Raw genomic sequence first — 19,804 nt, forward strand, 5'->3', positions numbered from 1 at the left:
GACCAACTGTTGCAGCCCTCTACATTGTACACATATTTTGAAATACTCTTCCTGGTTAGTCTTCTAATCTCTGATTAAAACTTCAAATGATGGGCACATACTGATTTACGATTCAGTCTTTCCCTATGTGTTTAAAGGTCCTTTCTTATAATAAGCTGTAATCTGCCTTCCCTGTGGCTTTTATCCACTGGTCTTGGTTCTGCCATCTGCTGCCTCACACAATGGAGGACAAGTGAAGGCAGCCATCGTTCCCCTGAGTCTCTTCTCTACCCTAAACAAGGCAAGTCCTTTTTCCCATACAAGACTGCTTGACTCTGGATGAGCTTATTGTTCTTTCCAAGGATGGAACCACGATCAAAGTACAGTGGGGGGTGTGAGCTGAACAGCATATTCAGAGCTGGACCAGTCTCCTCCTCTGTCTGTACATGATATTTGTATTAATGGCCCCTATGATTACATTAACATATTTTTGGGTTTTTCTTTTTTCCCCCTCAACTTGCTTCATCTTACTCTTGAAATCAATTGAAATCCCCCGGGCTTTTTTTTTTTTTTTCAAGTTTTGTTATTTAGCCATTCCTTCCTGATTCTGCACATAGGTAGCTAGTTTTCTGGGCAAATGAGCAGGACTTCATGTAGATTCTTATTAAATTAGGCCTATTGTACCATTCTATTGATATTTTTTGTATCCAGACTCTATCACTAAATGTATTTACTGTCCCTGCTGGCTGCATGTTGGCTGTAACGTTTATATACAGCCCTTTAAGGTCCTTCTCAAAATTGCTGATGAAACACTTCGGTATAAAAGGGTGAAAAGGAGATCATTAGAAAGCTATAAATTCTAACTGTAACATTGTGACCTCCCGTTACCATTAAATTTTAATTGCGCATTCAGCTCTAAGTTTTTACTGAGGATTGACCTAAGAAGTAGCCATGCGCAAAAAGCCTCTGCATTTTCTATAAAATCGTATTAGGTGATTCAATATCTCATTTGTAAAAATCCCATGAGAAATTTCTCCTGGAACTCAGGGATAGAAAAAAGTCCCTACCAATGATAGCTGAGCTGGTATAAGTTTCCTTCTGTTTTGATTTCTAAGAGGCTAAGAGAAAAAAAAGTACTTGCTCTATTGCTGTATCTTTTTATTTCTATTTATTGATTTTCTTCCTTTCTATCCTACTCCATTACCTAACATGCCATGTTAATAATTCTGTATTAACATATTTTACTTTTTATCAGATATCATGATATACCCTTTCTAAAAGCAGGTAGGGCATAAAAACCAACATGCATAATTAAGACATCTTTTCATGTGTCCTTTCCGACGTTTAAAGGTCCATGCAACAATTTCTTTACTTTTCAAGTAGGACACTAGGAAATTTTCCCCAGAGTACTTGTACTGAAGTAGTAAGGTTTGCTTCAGCCCTTCAAATCACTTCCTTCCAAAATTTGTTCTCAGTTTAGAATGGCATGTTCTGAAAATCTTCCATATTAATTTCCCCAAATGGTACTTTATTTTAAAGTGTAAATTTGATCTTTTGCTAACATTTTCTCTTTTTGGCCCTTCCATTACAGAATTTTTTTTTTCATTAAATACTGCTATCTGCCTGGAATTATTTATCCTGAAAAGACTTGTGGATTCAGTGTTAGGAGCCCAGGGTTGTTGCCTTGGACTAACCACTTTGTGTGACTATTGGAAACCCACTGGGTCATGAAATTTCTCATTTACAGAAGGAAAACTACCTTTTGATGAATATCTGATAAATATTAGTACTGTTAAAATGTATACATCTTACTTTTAAGTACTTTAATATAGGTAGTTTATCATGTATAGTTTGATTATATAGATGTCCAATGTTTTAAACTCCAAACTTAGAAGCTTAAAGCAGTCTAGGTGGTCAGCAAACATTATAGAGTGTTACCAAGGCAACATTCTAGAGGTTGGTCACTACAAAAGCATTTGTTATACCCATCTTGATGCTTTGTTTTATTAGCAACATATGTCAGAAATGGATTCTCACTGGCACAATTAATGACTTATTAACTAGAATTATAAATGGAACTTAATCGACAAAATTAAAGGTTTTAAATATAAGTGGAATACTAAAGATTTTGGAGACGTCCCCCACCTTTGCATGACCAGGTTACAAAACTCTTAAGGAGGCCCACAGCCTGTACCAAAGGATCAGTGGCCTAAGTTGAACACTAAAGCTTCTTATTTCCAACTGTCAGACTAGTAGAATTTCTGGTTGTTTGATGCTGAATATAAAGATAACAAAATCCTGGCTCTGGAACGTTGTTTCATCTGCCTCAAGTAAACCTTTTTTTCAAGGTAATGATTGGAACATCTGAATGGGCAGAGAACTAGGATGTCATCAAACTTACGGAAGAGGTTGTATGAGTCTATTAATGCCTATTTGCTAGTAAATGTTTGCTAAAATACGCCTATATGTGTAGCAGAATTTGCTTTAAAACTTATAACTGGCAATAGCAATATCATAGGGGGACTGCTAACCCTTTTCAACATTCTGCAGTAACCACACTTACCTATCAAAGGTGTGTATAACCAAATTATCACAGGATAGCTCTCAACAGACATTTTGCCTCATTTTAATTTTCATCAGAGCCCTTCAAATTAGTCACTACTCCCCATACTCAGATTAGAAAATTCAGGTTTAGGGGATATTAATCCATAAAAATATGGATATTGAGTGGTAGAGCCTGATGCGTCTGATTCCATTGCTCCAATTCCTCCCACAGACTCCCAGATAAAGTCACATGGTCATTGCAAGGAATGGATGAGTGGTTATGAAATGGCAGCAGCTGGGTTCCCTGCAAATGTATGGGTTAAACAAAGGCTCTTTAGCCCTTTTGACAGATAGCTTAAAGTCAACTCATATTAAATTGATTTGATATATATTTACTGTTCCTTTATATATATATACACTTACTATTAATATAGTTTTGGTTCTTTTTTTGTACTTCTCATGTTTTAAAATCTATACTCTCTTTTGATCTACCCAATATATTCAGAGAAATTGTAATTTCATACACTGAGGCACAGATTACTCTGTGACATAATTGCATGACCTAGCTCTAGAGCCCTCTCCTAGAAAGCTTGACTATGAAATTGTCAGTTGAAACATGCTTTGAAAAAGTCATAGTTATCTAAAGGTCAATAAAAAGCTCATCTCAAAGCATTGTTGCTGGAGTCTGTCATACAGAGTGAAGTAAGTCAGAAGGAGAAAAACAAATACCGTATGCTAACACATTCTGTGCTTTGTGACCACCTAGAGGGGTGGGATAGGGAGGGTGGGAGGGAGGGTGACGCAAGAGGGAAGAGATATGGGAACATATGTATATGTATAACTGATTCACTTTGTTGTAAAGCAGAAACTAACACACCATTGTAAAACAGTTATACTCCAATAAAGATGTTAAAAAAATAATAATAAATCAAAAAAAATAAATGAATAAAAATAAAAATAAAAAAAAATTTTAAAAAAGCATTGTTGCATAGAAAAAAATGAAATGGTAATTTTAGAATTGGAATGCTTAAGGGAAATAAAATATTCATGGACTGATGATTTTGATGTACATCAGAGATCAGTGGACTTGAATGAATAATTTTGGGTCCTATAAAACTACTAATCAGGCTAAAAAAAAAACAATGCAAGATATAAATAGAAGAATTTACTCCATAGTTACCAACAAAATATCACATTCCAAATTCATTTATTTTGGATATTATGTCCTTAGCAGAAATCAATATGGCCATAAATAACCCAAATCTAATTTATTTTTTAAAATCTTAAGTTTTAGAAGACAGATCCTAGGTGAACAGAAAAGTAAGCTTTGATATGTTCCTATCTATACTTCTGAAATTTATGCTTTTAGGTTAATTATTTTTGATTTAAGTAGGAGTTATGGGGAAAAATTATTCATTTCACATGAAGCCATTTCATTAACAACTCGTTATTACATGTGGAGGTAATGGCATCCAAAGAATATGAGGTTATGAAAAAAATGTATGTTCTTAGTTTTAACTTCATGTGAAAACTAAAATAAATATGATGAATAGATAATATAATCAAACTTTTTCAGGAAAGAGGCTGATATATTTTTGTTATACTATAGCTGTACACCCGGCTTACAGAATTATATGTGCATTAGCCTTTTCCATGTGTGTTATTATTACACATATTAAAATTATTCTTCCTCTTTAATGAAAATGAAAAATATAGAGTGAGAAGTTTAAGCTTTATTTTTTAAACGTGTATATTTGCTTACAATAACTGAATAAAAGTGACTTGAAATTATGTTCTTTTAAATATTAATTCAATTATAGTATTATATGGGGGAAATTCTACGAGTTGGGATAATATATTGGGATGATTTTCCCACTAGGTCCTACTTATCATCCCTGAATAAGACAAAATGAGACATCAAAACTATAAAATTACTGCTTTTGTAGGCTTACTATCCATCAATGCTGAGGAAGCTGTTTGGACACAAAATTAAGATTTGTTCTAGGATTTCAACATTGACTTTAGTAACAGCAGGGGAAAAACAAGAATGTGCTTAGAGAGAAAAACCTCTGATTATGTTATGAACATACCACTCCATTCACTGATAGTAGCTGGTCTCCTCGCTTGAGGCCTCCGTGTCTTTCAGCCACCCCTCCAGGAATGATGCGAGAGATATAAATGGGGGAATTTTGCTCCTTTCCTCCCATCACATTAAAACCAAGGCCTTCATCCGTTTTTGGCAGCTCGACTACCCGAGGGTGGGAGTGGCCTTCACTAGCTGCAAAAGCTGCAACTGTTGCCTGAAAGAAAAGATGGTCATTTGGTGATAAAAACGAGGGAAATAAGGCTAATCATAAGACTTGCAGTGTGTAGATCGGGCAACTCCTCCTATTTTATAGCATTCTCCTGTGAAAGAAAGAACACAAAAGGGAGGGGGCTTTCTTCATTTAGATGTCCTTTATAATTCCTTTCTTTGGTAAAGCTCAGCCCAACTATTGATATTTCCACCTTTCTAGACCTTACCCATTATGATAAAAATTTTCCTTCCTCATAAAAATCTTTCCCACTAACCTTGGTTAGATGCAAATCTTCCTATTCTTGGACTCCAAATAGCTTTGGTACATATAATACCTACATATGGTACATAAACTGTAATTACTGTATATATTGTATATATGTTGACCATGGGCACCCGAAGGGCTGAGATTGTGGCTTCCACTTCTTTGTATGACACACGGTCTAACTTGGTGTTTGCACATAAATGTATTCAATACACTGAGGAGCACTTATATGTATATATACTGGTGAATACATCTAGAATTTTGCTATTGCCAAACCACTGGCTTAGAAAATTTAGTTTCTTTTTCTTTTTTAATTGAAAATGCCTAAAAGAAAAAAAAGCTAAAAGAAAATAATAGATTCAAACAGATTATAATTATTTCATATCAATATTCCATATTATTATGACAGGTCCTCTTCTCTGGCACAGGTTTTTTTTCCCCTATATTTTACATTAATATTTCAACTAGTGTAGTAACGTAGGCAAAATGAGCAGTCCATGGTTTTATACCTAGATGTACAAAATATCATTTAATATGGATATAACTTTATTTTAAAATTCATATATATTAATTTTAAAAATAAGTTGAAGGAAACAACTTACCATTAGTTTTCACCCCCCTCCCCTCCATGGAGAAGATTTAAATAGTTTCTATCAAGAAAAGATTCTTCTGCCTGCTTCTTATTTTCCGCCTCTGGTAAACTGCCTTAACCACAGTTGGTTAGATACCTACTATAAAGTGATTTACTCAACACTGTGAAAATACTGATTCCCAATGACTGTACCTTCTTTTCCACACACAGCATTATCACATCAATTTAGCATTATGCTACTGTCTGCATTTAGTGAAAGATAGTGAATGATATGGAAATAATGGCTTGTTTTTAGCTACATGCATTTGCTCATGCAAACCTTGCTGTCATGCATAGATTTTAATGGCTGACATGGATGCAATGCAGACAGCCCAGAAACAACCAGAAAATATTGTGCTATTGCAACATTATGCTGCTATCCTGCTGTTCTACATGAATAAGAAATGAGAATGGTAAAACACTACATAATTCACTTTCCCCTTAATTAAACCATGTAGGGATCATTTTTCTGTGTGTGTTCCACTTCAGTACAAGCAAAGCATGATGTAATGATAATAATACCCTCTTTTTGCCTGGGTTAAAAAAATCAAAAAACAAAAAAATCACAAATCTATAGTGTTCAGTTACAGAATGAAAACTGAAAAATCAGGAGAGAAACCAGAGGTGATGTAACACAAAAGAATTAAATGGAAAATTCTGATTATTTTCAGCAGTTCTTATTTCTCACACATATTAGAAAGAGAAAAGATTTTAAAAAGCAAATGTGTATCTATTATAACATTTCTGTACTTGTAAAGTAAGAACTGCACTAGTGATTTTAGTTTAAAACTATTATTTCCTATGGTCTGTTTTCCAGATAATTTCATGATCCTACTGCTGTAACATTTTCATTCGGAAGGTCTCCGCAATCTCTGGATTTGAGTTTTTCAAGAGCAAATGTGGTCACTACCAAAACAGGTAACAGACCTTCCCTTTGGGTCAACATCATATTCATTCAGCTACTCTGCTGAGTACATGGAAGAATCCTGCATCACTGGGTATCAGGTGAGTTCTCGTCATGTCTAGCTTGAGTCAAACTTTTAGACTTGTACAAATCTTCATGCGTTGAATAGGGAACAGGTTCTTTTGGATCAGAGGAATGTGTCATACAATGAACCAGCAGATTTGCTTGTGCCAAATGAACATTTAGTGAGTTTAATGAAATCATTCTCCTTTCTTAAGCTACAGAAGCAGCAGAAACGTTCAATTTTCCATTAGGAGTTTTACCTGGGAAGTAGTACTGGTTCTAGACTCTGGGCTGCCACTGATGTCTAAATTCTCTTACAGTGTACACACGAGAATACCTGAAACACACACGCGCACAATCAATTACTAGATCACTGGGGTTAAGTATATTTTTAAAGTTACTCAAGCCTTACCTTTGCTGTGGCCCTGGCACGGAATTCGGGACAGCCATTAACAGTTATCGTTTCATGCATATATTGATACACCTAAAATGTTCACATAAAAAAAGAATGTGTAAGAACATTAAGAATATCAATTCTTTCATTGCAGATAGGACAATAAGTTTTCACTGTAAGACAGAAGTTCCCTATCACAAAGTGAAACAGGTTTGAATCAATTATCCTGATGATTTGGACCAAAAATCCCTCCTATTTTTTTTAGGCGGGGGCAGGTGGTGGTTAGGGCAGAGAAGAGAGGGCAATCACTTTTATTCACTTTTTAATTTGGCTATCCATGTTTATCAAGTAACAAAACTATTATATTTGGTTTTATAAAAACCGCTGTTGGTAAAAAATTTTTACCATTATTTATAGTTCTAGCTCTCAAATATGTAATAAAAATAATGTATATAGTTATTTCCTGAATCTAGGTAACACTTTAAAAATAGTTTTCTAAGTTAATATTCCACAGAGCTGGGATTACAATATCTTTTCCTTGCTTGTTGGAAGGTATGCAAGTTGGAATGTGTTACTGATACACATTCATAATTCATAACTATAGAGATTCAGGAGCAAAGACAAGTAAAGTAAGAGATTCTTGGAATTAGTAATAGAGAACAACATATCAGCTATGGGTTCATGTTAACATTTAGATGAAACAGAAAGAATGGGGGGTAAAATCTGGACCCAGAATGATGTCATAGAAATCATACAGGTTTTACTGTCTGACAGACCTACATTTTGAGCCTTATAATACAATTGGGGAACTATGAGGTCTTGGTTGAACTACTTTACCACTTTGATGCTCTTTTTGCCCATCTGAAAAATGGGTAAAGAATATTTATTTAGTATTTTTTTTAATGCAGTATACATTTTTTTACTTTGTACTAATACATTCTTATATTACAAAGGCAATTTAGTGGAAGAATGTTTCTTTTGATATTTGAATAATCTGAAAGAACACGAACAGAATTCTACATAAAAACATACTCATTTGGATAACACAAACAAAAAAAGACAAGTTAAACAACAAAAAAATTTTCCTTTCTTACAGGTGGACATTGAAGTGGACCTAATTCGGTTTTCTTTTTAAAAGCCTCCAAAGACAAAAGCAGCTTAAAATCTAATTAAAGTGAATAAAAAATGTTTATTAAATTACTGGTCTTTGGCACCATTTTCTGTTTTCTGTTGTTTTGATGAAGGTTCTTCTTTGTCTGTTTCTTCTCTTGCTCTTGTTACTGGTCTAGATGCACCATTTTCATCATGTTCATCATCACTATCAAATTTAGTTTTCTTGCCCTGAAACTGTACTTTTCCTTTAGCAGACCCAATCTGGGCAGCTTTATTTCCCTTTCCTTTTCCTTTAAATCTGTGACCTTTTGACTTCTATTTGTTTAGGGATTCTTGTTGATCTTCTATTATTTTTTCCAATGCTTCTTTTTCCACGTCTCCTTCTAGAACTTCCCAGGTGACCTCTTTGTTCCTTAATTGTAGGTTACCATTATTTGCGTCTTTTGCTTTATCCAGTGCTTCCGTAGCTTTTGCTTTAAACAGAATTATTCCCTCTTTGGCTCCTCTGACAAAGTCTATCCATTTTATTTCACCATGATTTGAGAAAAGGACATGCAAATCTTCTCTACACGTCTGATAATCTAAGTCCCCCGAGAATTTCAGCAAGCAGCCAATCTTTTCTTCTAGAGATTTCATTTCAGCATTTTCTGCTAACTTTTGTTTCTCTTCTTGCTCATGTTTAGCTCGTAATTTAGCTTCTATTTTATTTTGCTTTCTTTCTTCATTTTTCTTTGCAAAGTAATCTTCCTTGAAAAGTATTAGCAGGTCTGTGTCTTTGTACTTCTGGCCAGGGGTCTCAACAAACTTCTTAGCAGGTTCAATGGTATCAAATACAGCAAATATTGATCCCTTAAATACCTTGTGCAATGTTCTTCTCATCTGAATATTTAGCACCTGACCTTTATCTTCCAACCATTCTTTTACGTCATCAAGGGTTGCATCAATTGGGAAGGCTTTAATATAAACAGATCTGTTTTGTACATCATTTTTCTACTCATCAGTCATTTCAGGGAGGGGTTTGCTTGGAGATCTTCTAATGTTAGTTTTATCTTCACTTATTTCCATGAGTTCTGCCTTTGATTTGCTCAATGCTTCTACTATTACATTAAAGTCTGTTGTTAGACGGTTTAACCTATTAAATTTTATCATTATCTCCAAAGGTACCCAGCCTTCACCCAGTTTGATCTGTTCCTTTAAAAATTTGTCACGTGGCAAATTGAAGTCTCCAAAATAACACTCGATTTGATGACAGATTTTGGCCTCCAGAGCAGCCATTTTTTCATTATCACCATTTTCTGCCATTCTGGCTATCTTTAAGTTCCCGGTCCCACAGAGACGCGCCACAGGGTCACTAACAGCGACCGCAACATATCCCTTCCCCAGCACCGCCGCTTGCCCAATGTGCCTCAAGAAGATGGGGGTTGTCCCGGCCAGTATGGTTGCTTTTATTTGAAAGAATACTTTCAAAACGCCATCCACAGCAGGTACTCCTTAGACAGCAGATATTATTACTAATTATGATTCTAGACACAACTATACAAATTGTTGAAACATAACAGAAAAACTGTTTTTCCTTTAAACTACGAGGGATGGGGTTAGGAAATCAGTCGTAAAATAAATTGCTCAATTTTAAATAAACTGAAGTATAGAGGATGACTTTTAAAGGATAGTTTGAAGAAGATATTTTGAAAAAATATCACGATTAAATATGCTTGATTATATGCTCATTTTGAAGATTTAAATAATAAATTTGTAAATATCTATTGCATAAGGCACAGGGATAAAAGTCCATTTGGTATTATGCTGGAGTATTTTTCAGGAGTGACCCATTAGCTACATCAGTAAAAGATGAAACAGGAAAATTTTAATTGAAGATTTTTTTCCTTTCTATTGATCTTATTTTATATGCTTAAGTCAAAAATTATTAAGGTGAATTCAAAATTGATTAATTCATCCATTCAACAACCATTCATTGAATGTCTGGGACTGATTTCCCAACATTTTTTATTGGCTCATTTCTCAAATATATTTGGTTGAATCTCCACTAATGCTGATTCATCTTTCCCAGGTAGCATATTTAGGAGAAGAAAGACAAAATGGTCTGGAGTAGAAAGGTAGGAGCACTACTCAGGATCCACCTTTTATCCTTATGTTTCCACTAAATAACTGGGGTATTCAGTTTCTGTGGGAAATCTGAACAGGAAGAGAGCAAGTTTCCAGAAGAGCATTTTGTGGAACTGGGACCTGTTAATGCAAATTCTTTAGGTTATCAAAATAACTGCTAAACATGTTTCCTTGAAAGTGTATCGTTCTGTTTCACAGAAATGGCCCTTCCACAAATAAATGCCACTTACTTGCTCTTACAGCCCATTTAAGAGGAGGATTTTCTCCAGCCTGTTTGCCTGTTTCTCTTGTTAATAAACTCTCTCAAATCTGACCCGTTTGCTCCATCCTAACTTATTTATTATCTGTTACTCAAAGCACGGCATTAGTGTCTTAATTGGGTCTCTCTACCACCAAAACACTATAGACTTTAGTTATCAACATCAAGTACCTACCTGACCATACTGCTGCTGTGCTCTTGGTTGTCTGCTGCCCTTACAGTAAAGGTTGCAAAGTCAAATGCTTACAGAAGTCAAGCTAGTGAAAATAATGCAGAGCACAGCCTCCTCTTTAGTCTTGTTTTCCTACTTCCTTTTCTCCTCCCTGACCATTACCCAAACATATCATACCCTCTTAGCTGCCCAGGCTTTTGCACATGCTGTAGGTTCTGTTTGGAATGCCCTTCCATCAGGAAGACTCTTATTTATCTAAGTTTAACACAATCATTAAAGGCTTAATTCAAATATTGTCTTCTCTGTTAAACATTCTCTGCCTTCCCCAAGCAGAGTAAATTTCTCCCTCCTTGGCTCCTGGCCAACTGAGTTTGCCTGGAGTCATTGTGGTCATCTTTTCTGGGGGAGTGACATGTTTGTTTGCATTCAAGGATGTTTATGAGGACAATCATGTAGCAAATAATTGGGGGAGGAGGAATGGTTGTCGTCAATTGATTAAAACAAAAACTACTTTCTTTTAACCAAGGAGGTGAAAGGCCTGTACACTGAAAACTAATAAGACATCGATGAAAAAAATTGAAGAAGATGCAAATAAATGAAAAGATATTCCATACTCATGGACTGGAAGAATTAAGATTGTTAAAATGACCATGTCACCTAGAACAATCTACAGATTCAATGCAATTCTTAACAAAATTCCAATGGCATATTTCACAGAAATAGAACACAATCCTAAAATTTATATGGAACCACAAAAGACCTTGAATAGACAAAGCAATCTTGAAAAAGGAGAACAAAGCTGGAGGCATCACACTCCTTGTTTTCCAACTATATTACAAAGCTGTAGTAATCAAAACCGTATGATATTGGTATAAAAACAGACACATAGATCAATGGGACAGAATGGAGAGCCCAAAAATAAACCCATACATGTATGGTCAATTAACTTATGACAAAGGAAGCAAGAATACACAATAGGGAAAGGACAGTCTCTCCAATAAATGGTGTTGAGAAAACTGGACAGCCACATGCAAAAGAATTAAACTAAACTATTATCTTGGACCATACACAAAAATTAATTCAAAATGGATTAAACACTTGAATGTTAGACCTGAAACCATAAAACTCCTAGAAGAAAACATAGGTGGTAGATCCTTGATATCAATCTTAAAGATTATTTTTTGGATCTGACTCTAAAAGCAAAGACAACAAAAGCAAAAATAAACAAATGGGTCTACATCAAATTAAAAAGCTTCTACACAGCAAGGGAAATCATCAACAAAATGAAAAAGCGACCTACTGAATGGGAGAAAACATTTGCAAATCACATATCTGATACGAGGTTAATATCCAAAATATATGAAAAACTCATCCAACAGCAAAAACAAAACGAAACAATCCAATATAAAAATGGGCAGAGGATCTGAATATTTTTCCAGAGAAGACATACAGATGGCCAAGAGGCGCATGAAAATATGCTCAACATCACTAATCATCAGGGGATGCAAATCAAAACCATAATGAGATATCACCTCATACCTGTCAGAATGGCTATTACCAAAGAGACAAGAAATAAGTGTTGGAGAGGATGTGGAGAAAAGGAAACCCTCATGTACTGTTGGTGCCATTGTAAATTAGTGCACCACTATAGAAAGCATTATGGAGGTTCCTCAAAAAATTAAAAATAGAACTACCATATGATCCAGTGATTTCACTTCTGGGTATTTATCCAAAGAAAATGAAAACACTAATTTGAAAAGATATATGCACACCCATGTTCACTGCAGCAGTAATTTCACTTCTGGGTATTTATCCAAAGAAAATAAAAACACTAATTTGAAAAGATATATGCACACCCATGTTCACTGCAGCATTATTTAGGGGAGCCAAGGTATGGAAACAACCTAAGTGGACATCAGTGGATAAACAGATAAAGAAGATATGGTATATACATGCAATGGTATACTAGTCAGCCAAAAAAAAAAAAAGAGTAAAATCCTCTTACTCATAACAATGTAGATGGATCTTGAAGGCATTATGCTAAGTGAAATAAGTCAGACAGAGAAAGATAAATACCACATGATCTCACTTATATGTGGAACCTAAAAAAACCAAAACAAACAAATAAAACCAAGCTCATAGATACAGAAAACGGATTGGTGGTTGCCAGAGAGGGGAATTGGGAGTGGGCAAAAAGGTACAAACTCCAGTTACAAAATAAGTCATGGGAATACGGTGGACAGCATGGTGACTACAGTTAATAATACTGTATAGCATATTTGAAAGTTACTAAGAGAGTAAATCATAAAAGTTCTCATCACAAGGAAAAAAAATTGTAACTATTCATGGTATGGATTTAAACTAGACTTACTGTAGTGATTATTTCACAAGGTATACAAATATTAAATAGCTATGTTGTACATCTGAAACTAATATATGTCAATTATACTTCAATAAAAAATAAAAATAAGGAGGAAAACTGAAGCACAAAAGAAAAACTAATTTTGTAAGAGCCTGAGATAAAGCAAATACAAATTAAGAATGATTATCCTTAACACCCCAATTTGAACTGTGAAATTAAAAACGTGCTATGCAAGAAGTCATATTATATATAGATAATTGCACAGGCTCTGGAGATGGCTTGGAAACAAACCCTGGGCCACTTATTAATTGCATGATTTTTGTCAGTTACTTGATTTCTCTGGGGCTCAATTTTTGCATTTAAAAAATGTGCTTAAAGCATCAATTAACTTCTAGGTCTGTTGTGAAGATTCAATAAGATAAGAACAGTTTGTAGGATGTAGTAAGTGCATAAAAAATTAGTTATTGGGCTTCCCTGGTGGTGCAGTGGTTGAGAGTCCGCCTGCCAATGCAGGGAACATGGGTTCGTGCCCCGGTCCGGGAAGATCTCACATGCCGGGGAGCGGCTGGGCCCGTGAGCCATGGCCGCTGAGCCTGCGCGTCCGGAGCCTGTGCTCCGCAACGGGAGAGGCCACAACAGTGAGAGGCCCGCATACCGCAAAAAAAAAATTAGTTATTATCATTAGTATTTAATGTTTCCCAATGTATTTGACCCTGGGATCTTTGAGGAAGAATCCTCTAGGACTAGGAGTCTATGAACACTTTTAGAAAGAACTGATCAAAGACTGCAGTTCTCAACTAGGGGAATTTTGCCCCCGCCTCCAGGAGACACCGGGCAATGTCTGGAGACATTTTGGGTTGTCACAAATGGGGAGAGGGATGGTGCTGCTGGCATCTAGTAGTCGACATGCCCAGTTGCCGGGATGCTGCTAAACATCCTACAATGCTCAATTATCTGCCAAAATGTCAATGATGCTGAGATTGTGAAACCCTGAACTAATGAATCAAGCTATATGTTTTCTTTTGATGTGTAATAATTAGTGAGCTATAAAACAACACTTGTATAGCACTGAGTGAAGGGTCTCGTAAATGTTCAGTAAATAATTTTTAGAGTCAAATATCATGATTCTGGTGCGCATTTAACAAGGACTTACTGTAGGCCAAGAGTAGTGCTAAGCATTTTATATTTATGAGTTAATTTAATTCTCACAACTTGTGATTCAGGCATTCTACACACAAGAAAACAGCCATGGAGATGGTAACAAAACCACAACTGCACAGCTAGTTAGTGGCCAGTTTGGTACAGAAATTGATATCTAGTTGCCTCCCAAATGTTTCCTCTTTTAACCAGATCAGGTTTTCTTATATTGAGACAACATCGGACCACTACTACTATTTTGGCAGCATGTGTTGAAACAGATGTGCAGATGTCACAAGTACTTATATTTTGCATAAAAGTTTCTGAGTTTTATACAGTGTCTCCCACTATACAAGTGGTGGCTGCCAATCAACAATACGATTCTGAAACCAACAAATGCACCACTCCAAATGAAAGTGAAATAGCATTTTAATCCTCTTTTCTGATTATAACATACTAAGATTAAGTGAAATAAATCCAGTATTATTGTCAGTCATTTTTCCTATAAAATACAATAGATTCTGACAGTTGGTTTTCAAAAGTGAGCTAAAAAGGTCATGGTCTAGTTATAGAGCCAAGTCAAAACTTTGGAGATATTAATTCTATTTCCATTAGCTATGTCATCTTAGGAACATTTCTTAGCTTTTTACTTCCTAAGGGGCAAAACCTATCCCCGCCTATCTTACTTTTCAAGGACAATTGTAAAAGTATAAAATTTTGACGAAAGGTGTTATGGAAAGCTAAAGTAATTCCCAGATACCCTGAGAAAGTTTCTGAAGGGAAAACAGAAAATGGTTGTATGAGCTTCTTCAAGGGACAGTACATGGGGCTTATGGTCCTCTGAATCTTTTGGGTCCCCAAATGTCTGGCAACGTTTAGCTACAGCATTTTTAAGCAAATTCTATTGGATATTATGGGTGTAATTCCTAGTGAAAGTCAAATAATTTATAAAAACTCTTGTATAGAGTTTTAGTTTACATCTTAGTCAATAATTTCCTAACCTTGAATAAATCCCACAAATTCAATAGCATTTTGTATATTTAGAACCTATTCTAAGCTATTGAAAATTTACAAATACAGATCAATTCAATAAAGGCAGTGGAATTGTGGTGAGTTGGTTCAAAAAGATTCATTTATTCATTCATTCAACTAATATTTACTTACAAGCTATTCTAGTCAGTAGGTTGGGCACCTGGGCCAAAATATGAAAAAAAAATATTGGCTGTTTCTAAAACTTTGAATTAGTATTAATGTTCATTATAGAAGGAAGTGTTTTAAAATATTTTAAGTGAATAGTTTAAATTTTACTTTTCTTTATATTAAAAAGCAGATAGCCTACCTTTTCTGGATGGAAAGTTTGTCACTGGGAGAATATCAAGTACAAATGTCATAAAAGCTTCTCTTGTGGACCAAATTTACAATAGAATTCCCAGTTAGAGTTAAAACAAACAGCTAACATTCAAGTGCAAGAGGATTCTTGCTTCTGAGCTCTCATTTATCATAGACTATGTAGACAATATCACAATATAAACTTTACACTGAATCATTCTTCTTGATCTTGAAAACCCTGATTGGTACAGAGATGTAGGAAAGGGATGACAAATCTATATCATCAGTTTCTTGCCCTTTGCTCCTTTTCTGTGTGACTTTAAGGGACCTACTATCTGTACATCTTAGTTTTCTACTATGTAAAATACTATCTTCAAGAGTCAGCCAAAGAAGACAAAGTATGTGGCTTCATGAACCATAACCTGTTATTCTTATACTTTTATTATAATAGCTGCTATATTTCTATTATTACTATTATATGCGTGTCTAAGATTTGGTTGGAACGATGCCTTTAGAATTTAGCTGCTTGGTGAGAAGTGTGGAAAAAACTTTGAGTTCAAAACTAGATTCTGAGTGTTCTGTCTTCCGCTCTTGCAGATAGCTGTGTTGACTCTTGTATTCTGATGTTATATAAAGTGGCTGCGTGAGGCAAACACTACTTAGGCTCACCTTACCCCACCCCCATTTTCCACTCCCTCCTCCCAGCACTGCCTAGCCACATGACCCAGTTCTGTCCAGCGAGAATTCAACTGGAAGTAGATGAGAGGCTTCTGTGAAAGTGTTGCTGTTTTGGTATAAACACTGTCCGTTTCCCCACCTCTATTTCTCGTCCTGATTGTGGATATTATCAGCTGTAGTAGCAACCTGTAACTGCAAGAGAAAGGCCAAGGAAACACATAGACATCAGCTCTGATCACATGGAGCTCCTGAATCCCTGTGAGCAGCTGCCTACTCTCAACTAACTGTAATGAAGAAAAACAGTCTATTTGTTTCAGCCACTGAAGTTGGATTTTCTGCTACTTTCAGCCAAGAGAATTCCTCCTTGCCACATTACTCAAGTAAATGTTATACAGAACGCTGCTATATTTAGAGCCTGTTTTCTTCTAGCCTATTCCAATTCCAAAAGTTATAATTTTTTCATTAGAAATCAAAGCAAATTTGTTAATATGAGGGTTTAGAAACGAAGAGAGGATAGACTAAAGTCACAGTAAAAAAAAGATGCAGAAACTAACTCTTGGAAAAACACTGTTAGGAATATGAAAAGACAAGCTGACTAAGAGGAAATGTTTGCAAAACACATAGCTGATAATGGCCTCCTATCCAGAATATAGAAAGAGCTTTCAAAAGTCAGTAACAAGAAAACAACCCAATTAAAAATTGGGTAAAGTATCTGAACAGGCATGTCATCAAGAAAGGTGTATGGGTGGCAAATATGAAAAGATAATCAACATCATTAGTTGCTGGGAAATTCAAATTAAAATCATAATTAGACACATTTACACACTTGTTAGAATGTCTAGATTTTTAAAAATCCCGACAACACCTAGTATGTGCAAGAATGTTGAACAACTAGAACTCTTGTGGGAATAGAAAATGGCACATCCACTTGAGAAAACAAATTAATAGTTTTCCACAGATTTAAACCTAAACTTGTAAGATTCACTTATCTACATTTAGCTATTTATACAAGATAAATAAAAAATGTATATTCATACAAAAATTAGATGCAAGCACACTTTATTCATAATCACCACAAACTGGAAAAAACTCAGTAGGCTTCAACTGTGGATGAATATCAAATGGAAGCACACCCATACAATGGAATACTGCTAGGCAATAAAAAGGAACAAACTACTCATACATGCAACAATGTGGATGAATTTCAAATGCATGTTGCTAAGTGAAAGAAGCCAGACTCTACAGATTTCATTTATATGATACTCAGGAAAAGGCAAAATAATAAGGACAGAAAACAGATCAAAGGCTGTCAGAAGCTGGGGGTGGGAAGAATTGACTACCAGGTATGAGAAAATTTGCAGGGTGTTGGAACTGTTCTAATATCTTGATAAAGGTTATGGTTAACATGACTGTATGGGATTACTAAAACTCTGAAACTGTACACTGAAAAGGGGAACTATTACTCGATGGTAATTATACTTCAATAAACCTGACTTTTAAAAAAGCAGAAAATATTTCTTAAGAGATGAAAATATTCAGAAACTTAACTGTTATTTTGGAAACCTAAAATAAAGCCTTTAAAACACAAAAACCTACAGATATTCAAGGAAGTATTTAATATAATAAAAAGATAACATTAGCCCCCATTCCTCAAAGTTTATCAGTGTGGAAAGCAACATATTCTTTAATGGATGGTAATATCTCTTTCAAAGTGTCTTATTATAGATGGGCTAGCTACTAAAATGTCAACAGAATTATAATCAAGATTAAATAAACTTCTCTATATCAGTGACTGGAAAAAAGAAATAAATTTTTCAGCAACATTGTGAAAAATGAAAATGGCATTAAACCAAGTTACCTCAAGAGGGAAAATAGTAGAAAGACATATGATCAGATTAGAGAAAATGAATGAGAAAGTCTAAATGAGAAAATTACATGGTCCAAATCCTACTACATTATAATATTCATTAAAGCTTCTTATATGTAGGTTTTTATTAAAAAGCAAGCAAGAACATACTTTTTTAATAAGAAAAAAGCAATGTAAGTATTAAGACTGATATTTATATCTATAGCTATCTATAATTTTTTAAATGGATTTCTTGATTTTTCAGATTTGGAAACTGAGATAAGAGTTGAATAAAGTTATTTGATGTGGACTCTAATTTTAAAATACTTAAATATTTTCATAACACTAAAAGTGAAGACTGAGCCCCCTCATGTCCTTATATAATTAGAGGCCACCTGGGTAGTTGGACAACATTCACAATATTAAGCCACAGTGTATTTATAATAAAAACTCGGCAGTTTTTCTGAAAGCAAATTTTATGCCAAGGGAGGTATCTAAAATAAATCTGTGGCTCTAAATTTAATTGCATTTAGTGGAGTCCATGCATGCAGAAATCGAGTGCCCTGATGTGAATGTGCATACTGTACTCGATGTGACTAGAATAAAATAGAAATAGAGATTTCGTCACCAAACACATGGTCTACTTATTTTAGGAGGCTTTGTAGAAATAGTGCCAGACCAATTGAAAACTGGCTCATCTATTAAGGAAGAGATATTCAAAAAATATCTAATTTTTGCCTTGAAATTTTTCTTCCATTTTGGAAAAGTGGCAGCTATAATTAAATGTTATACATTTAAATCTATAGCAATCCATGTATCTATATTGTTCCATACGCTTTACTAATTGTGGAAATGTTCCATTTAAAATCAGTGTTAGAATTCCTATAAACCACAAAATTTAGGGTATAAAATTTAATGTCTAGAACCAACCAGTTTTTGCAAAGAAAAGAAAATGGTACACACTGGTTACAATTCATGTCTACTACAGTAAGACCATCAAGAGTCAAATCAATCCTGTGAGAATCCAAGAATAAAATATCTTGAGTAATGTCTTTTTCTACATATCTCTTTGACCGTCAACTTTGATGCAAACACGCCACCCATTGGCCAAGAAAAACATTGACAGGTATAGAGAAGCAAAGGATAATACATCTCTATTAGGTTGAAATGATTTAAAAAAAGAGTCCAGAGACTTCCCTGGTGGTGGAGTGGTTAAGAATCCGCCTGCCAATGCGGGGGACACGGGTTCGAGCCCCGGTCTGGGAAGATCCCACATGCTGTGGAGCAACTAAGGCTGTGTGCCACAACTACTGAAGCCCACAAACCTAGAGTCCGCGAGCCACAACTACTGAGCCCATGTGCCACAACTACTGAAGCCCGTGCACCTAGAGCCCCGCTCCACAACAAGAGAAGCCACTGCAATGAGAAGCCCACGCACCACAACAAAGAGTAGCCCCTGCTCACCGCAACTAGAGAAAGCCCATGCACAGCAACAGAGACCCAACACAGCCCAAAATAAATAAATTTATTAAAAAATTTTAAAAAGAGAGTTCAGTCATTAAAACAGATGTTTGACAGTATTACTGGTAAAATCAATATGTCGACTGACATTCTTGCAAGAAATGGTGGCATTACCTACAATCAAAAACAAAAACACGGCTTCCCTGGTGGTGCAGTGGTTGAGAGTCCGCCTGCCGATGCAGGGGAC

General features: G+C 35.3%; 2 protein-coding genes across 11 annotated transcripts in view; both read right to left on the bottom strand.

Moving 5' to 3' along the window:
- The window catches only part of LIN7A (lin-7 homolog A, crumbs cell polarity complex component), a 238,617-nt gene that overhangs the window by 33,568 nt on the left and 185,245 nt on the right, over window positions 1-19,804 (bottom strand). For all 10 annotated transcript variants that reach the window (XM_028490418.2, XM_055085238.1, XM_028490419.2 and 7 more), the window contains 2 exons: window positions 7,095-7,166; window positions 4,614-4,823 (listed from right to left, as the gene is read on the bottom strand). In XM_028490418.2, the coding sequence (XP_028346219.1) occupies window positions 4,614-4,823; window positions 7,095-7,166 (282 nt within the window). The remainder of the gene's footprint in view (window positions 1-4,613; window positions 4,824-7,094; window positions 7,167-19,804) is intronic.
- LOC102978116 (lupus La protein homolog) lies at window positions 8,274-9,742 on the bottom strand. The gene is given in 1 exon segment (XM_055085237.1): window positions 8,274-9,742. A coding segment is annotated over 1 exon segment (1,218 nt). The 5' UTR covers window positions 9,492-9,742.

The sequence above is a fragment of the Physeter macrocephalus genome, chromosome 6 (genome assembly GCF_002837175.3).
Source record: "Physeter macrocephalus isolate SW-GA chromosome 6, ASM283717v5, whole genome shotgun sequence".
In the NCBI taxonomy this organism is placed as follows: domain Eukaryota; kingdom Metazoa; phylum Chordata; class Mammalia; order Artiodactyla; family Physeteridae; genus Physeter; species Physeter macrocephalus.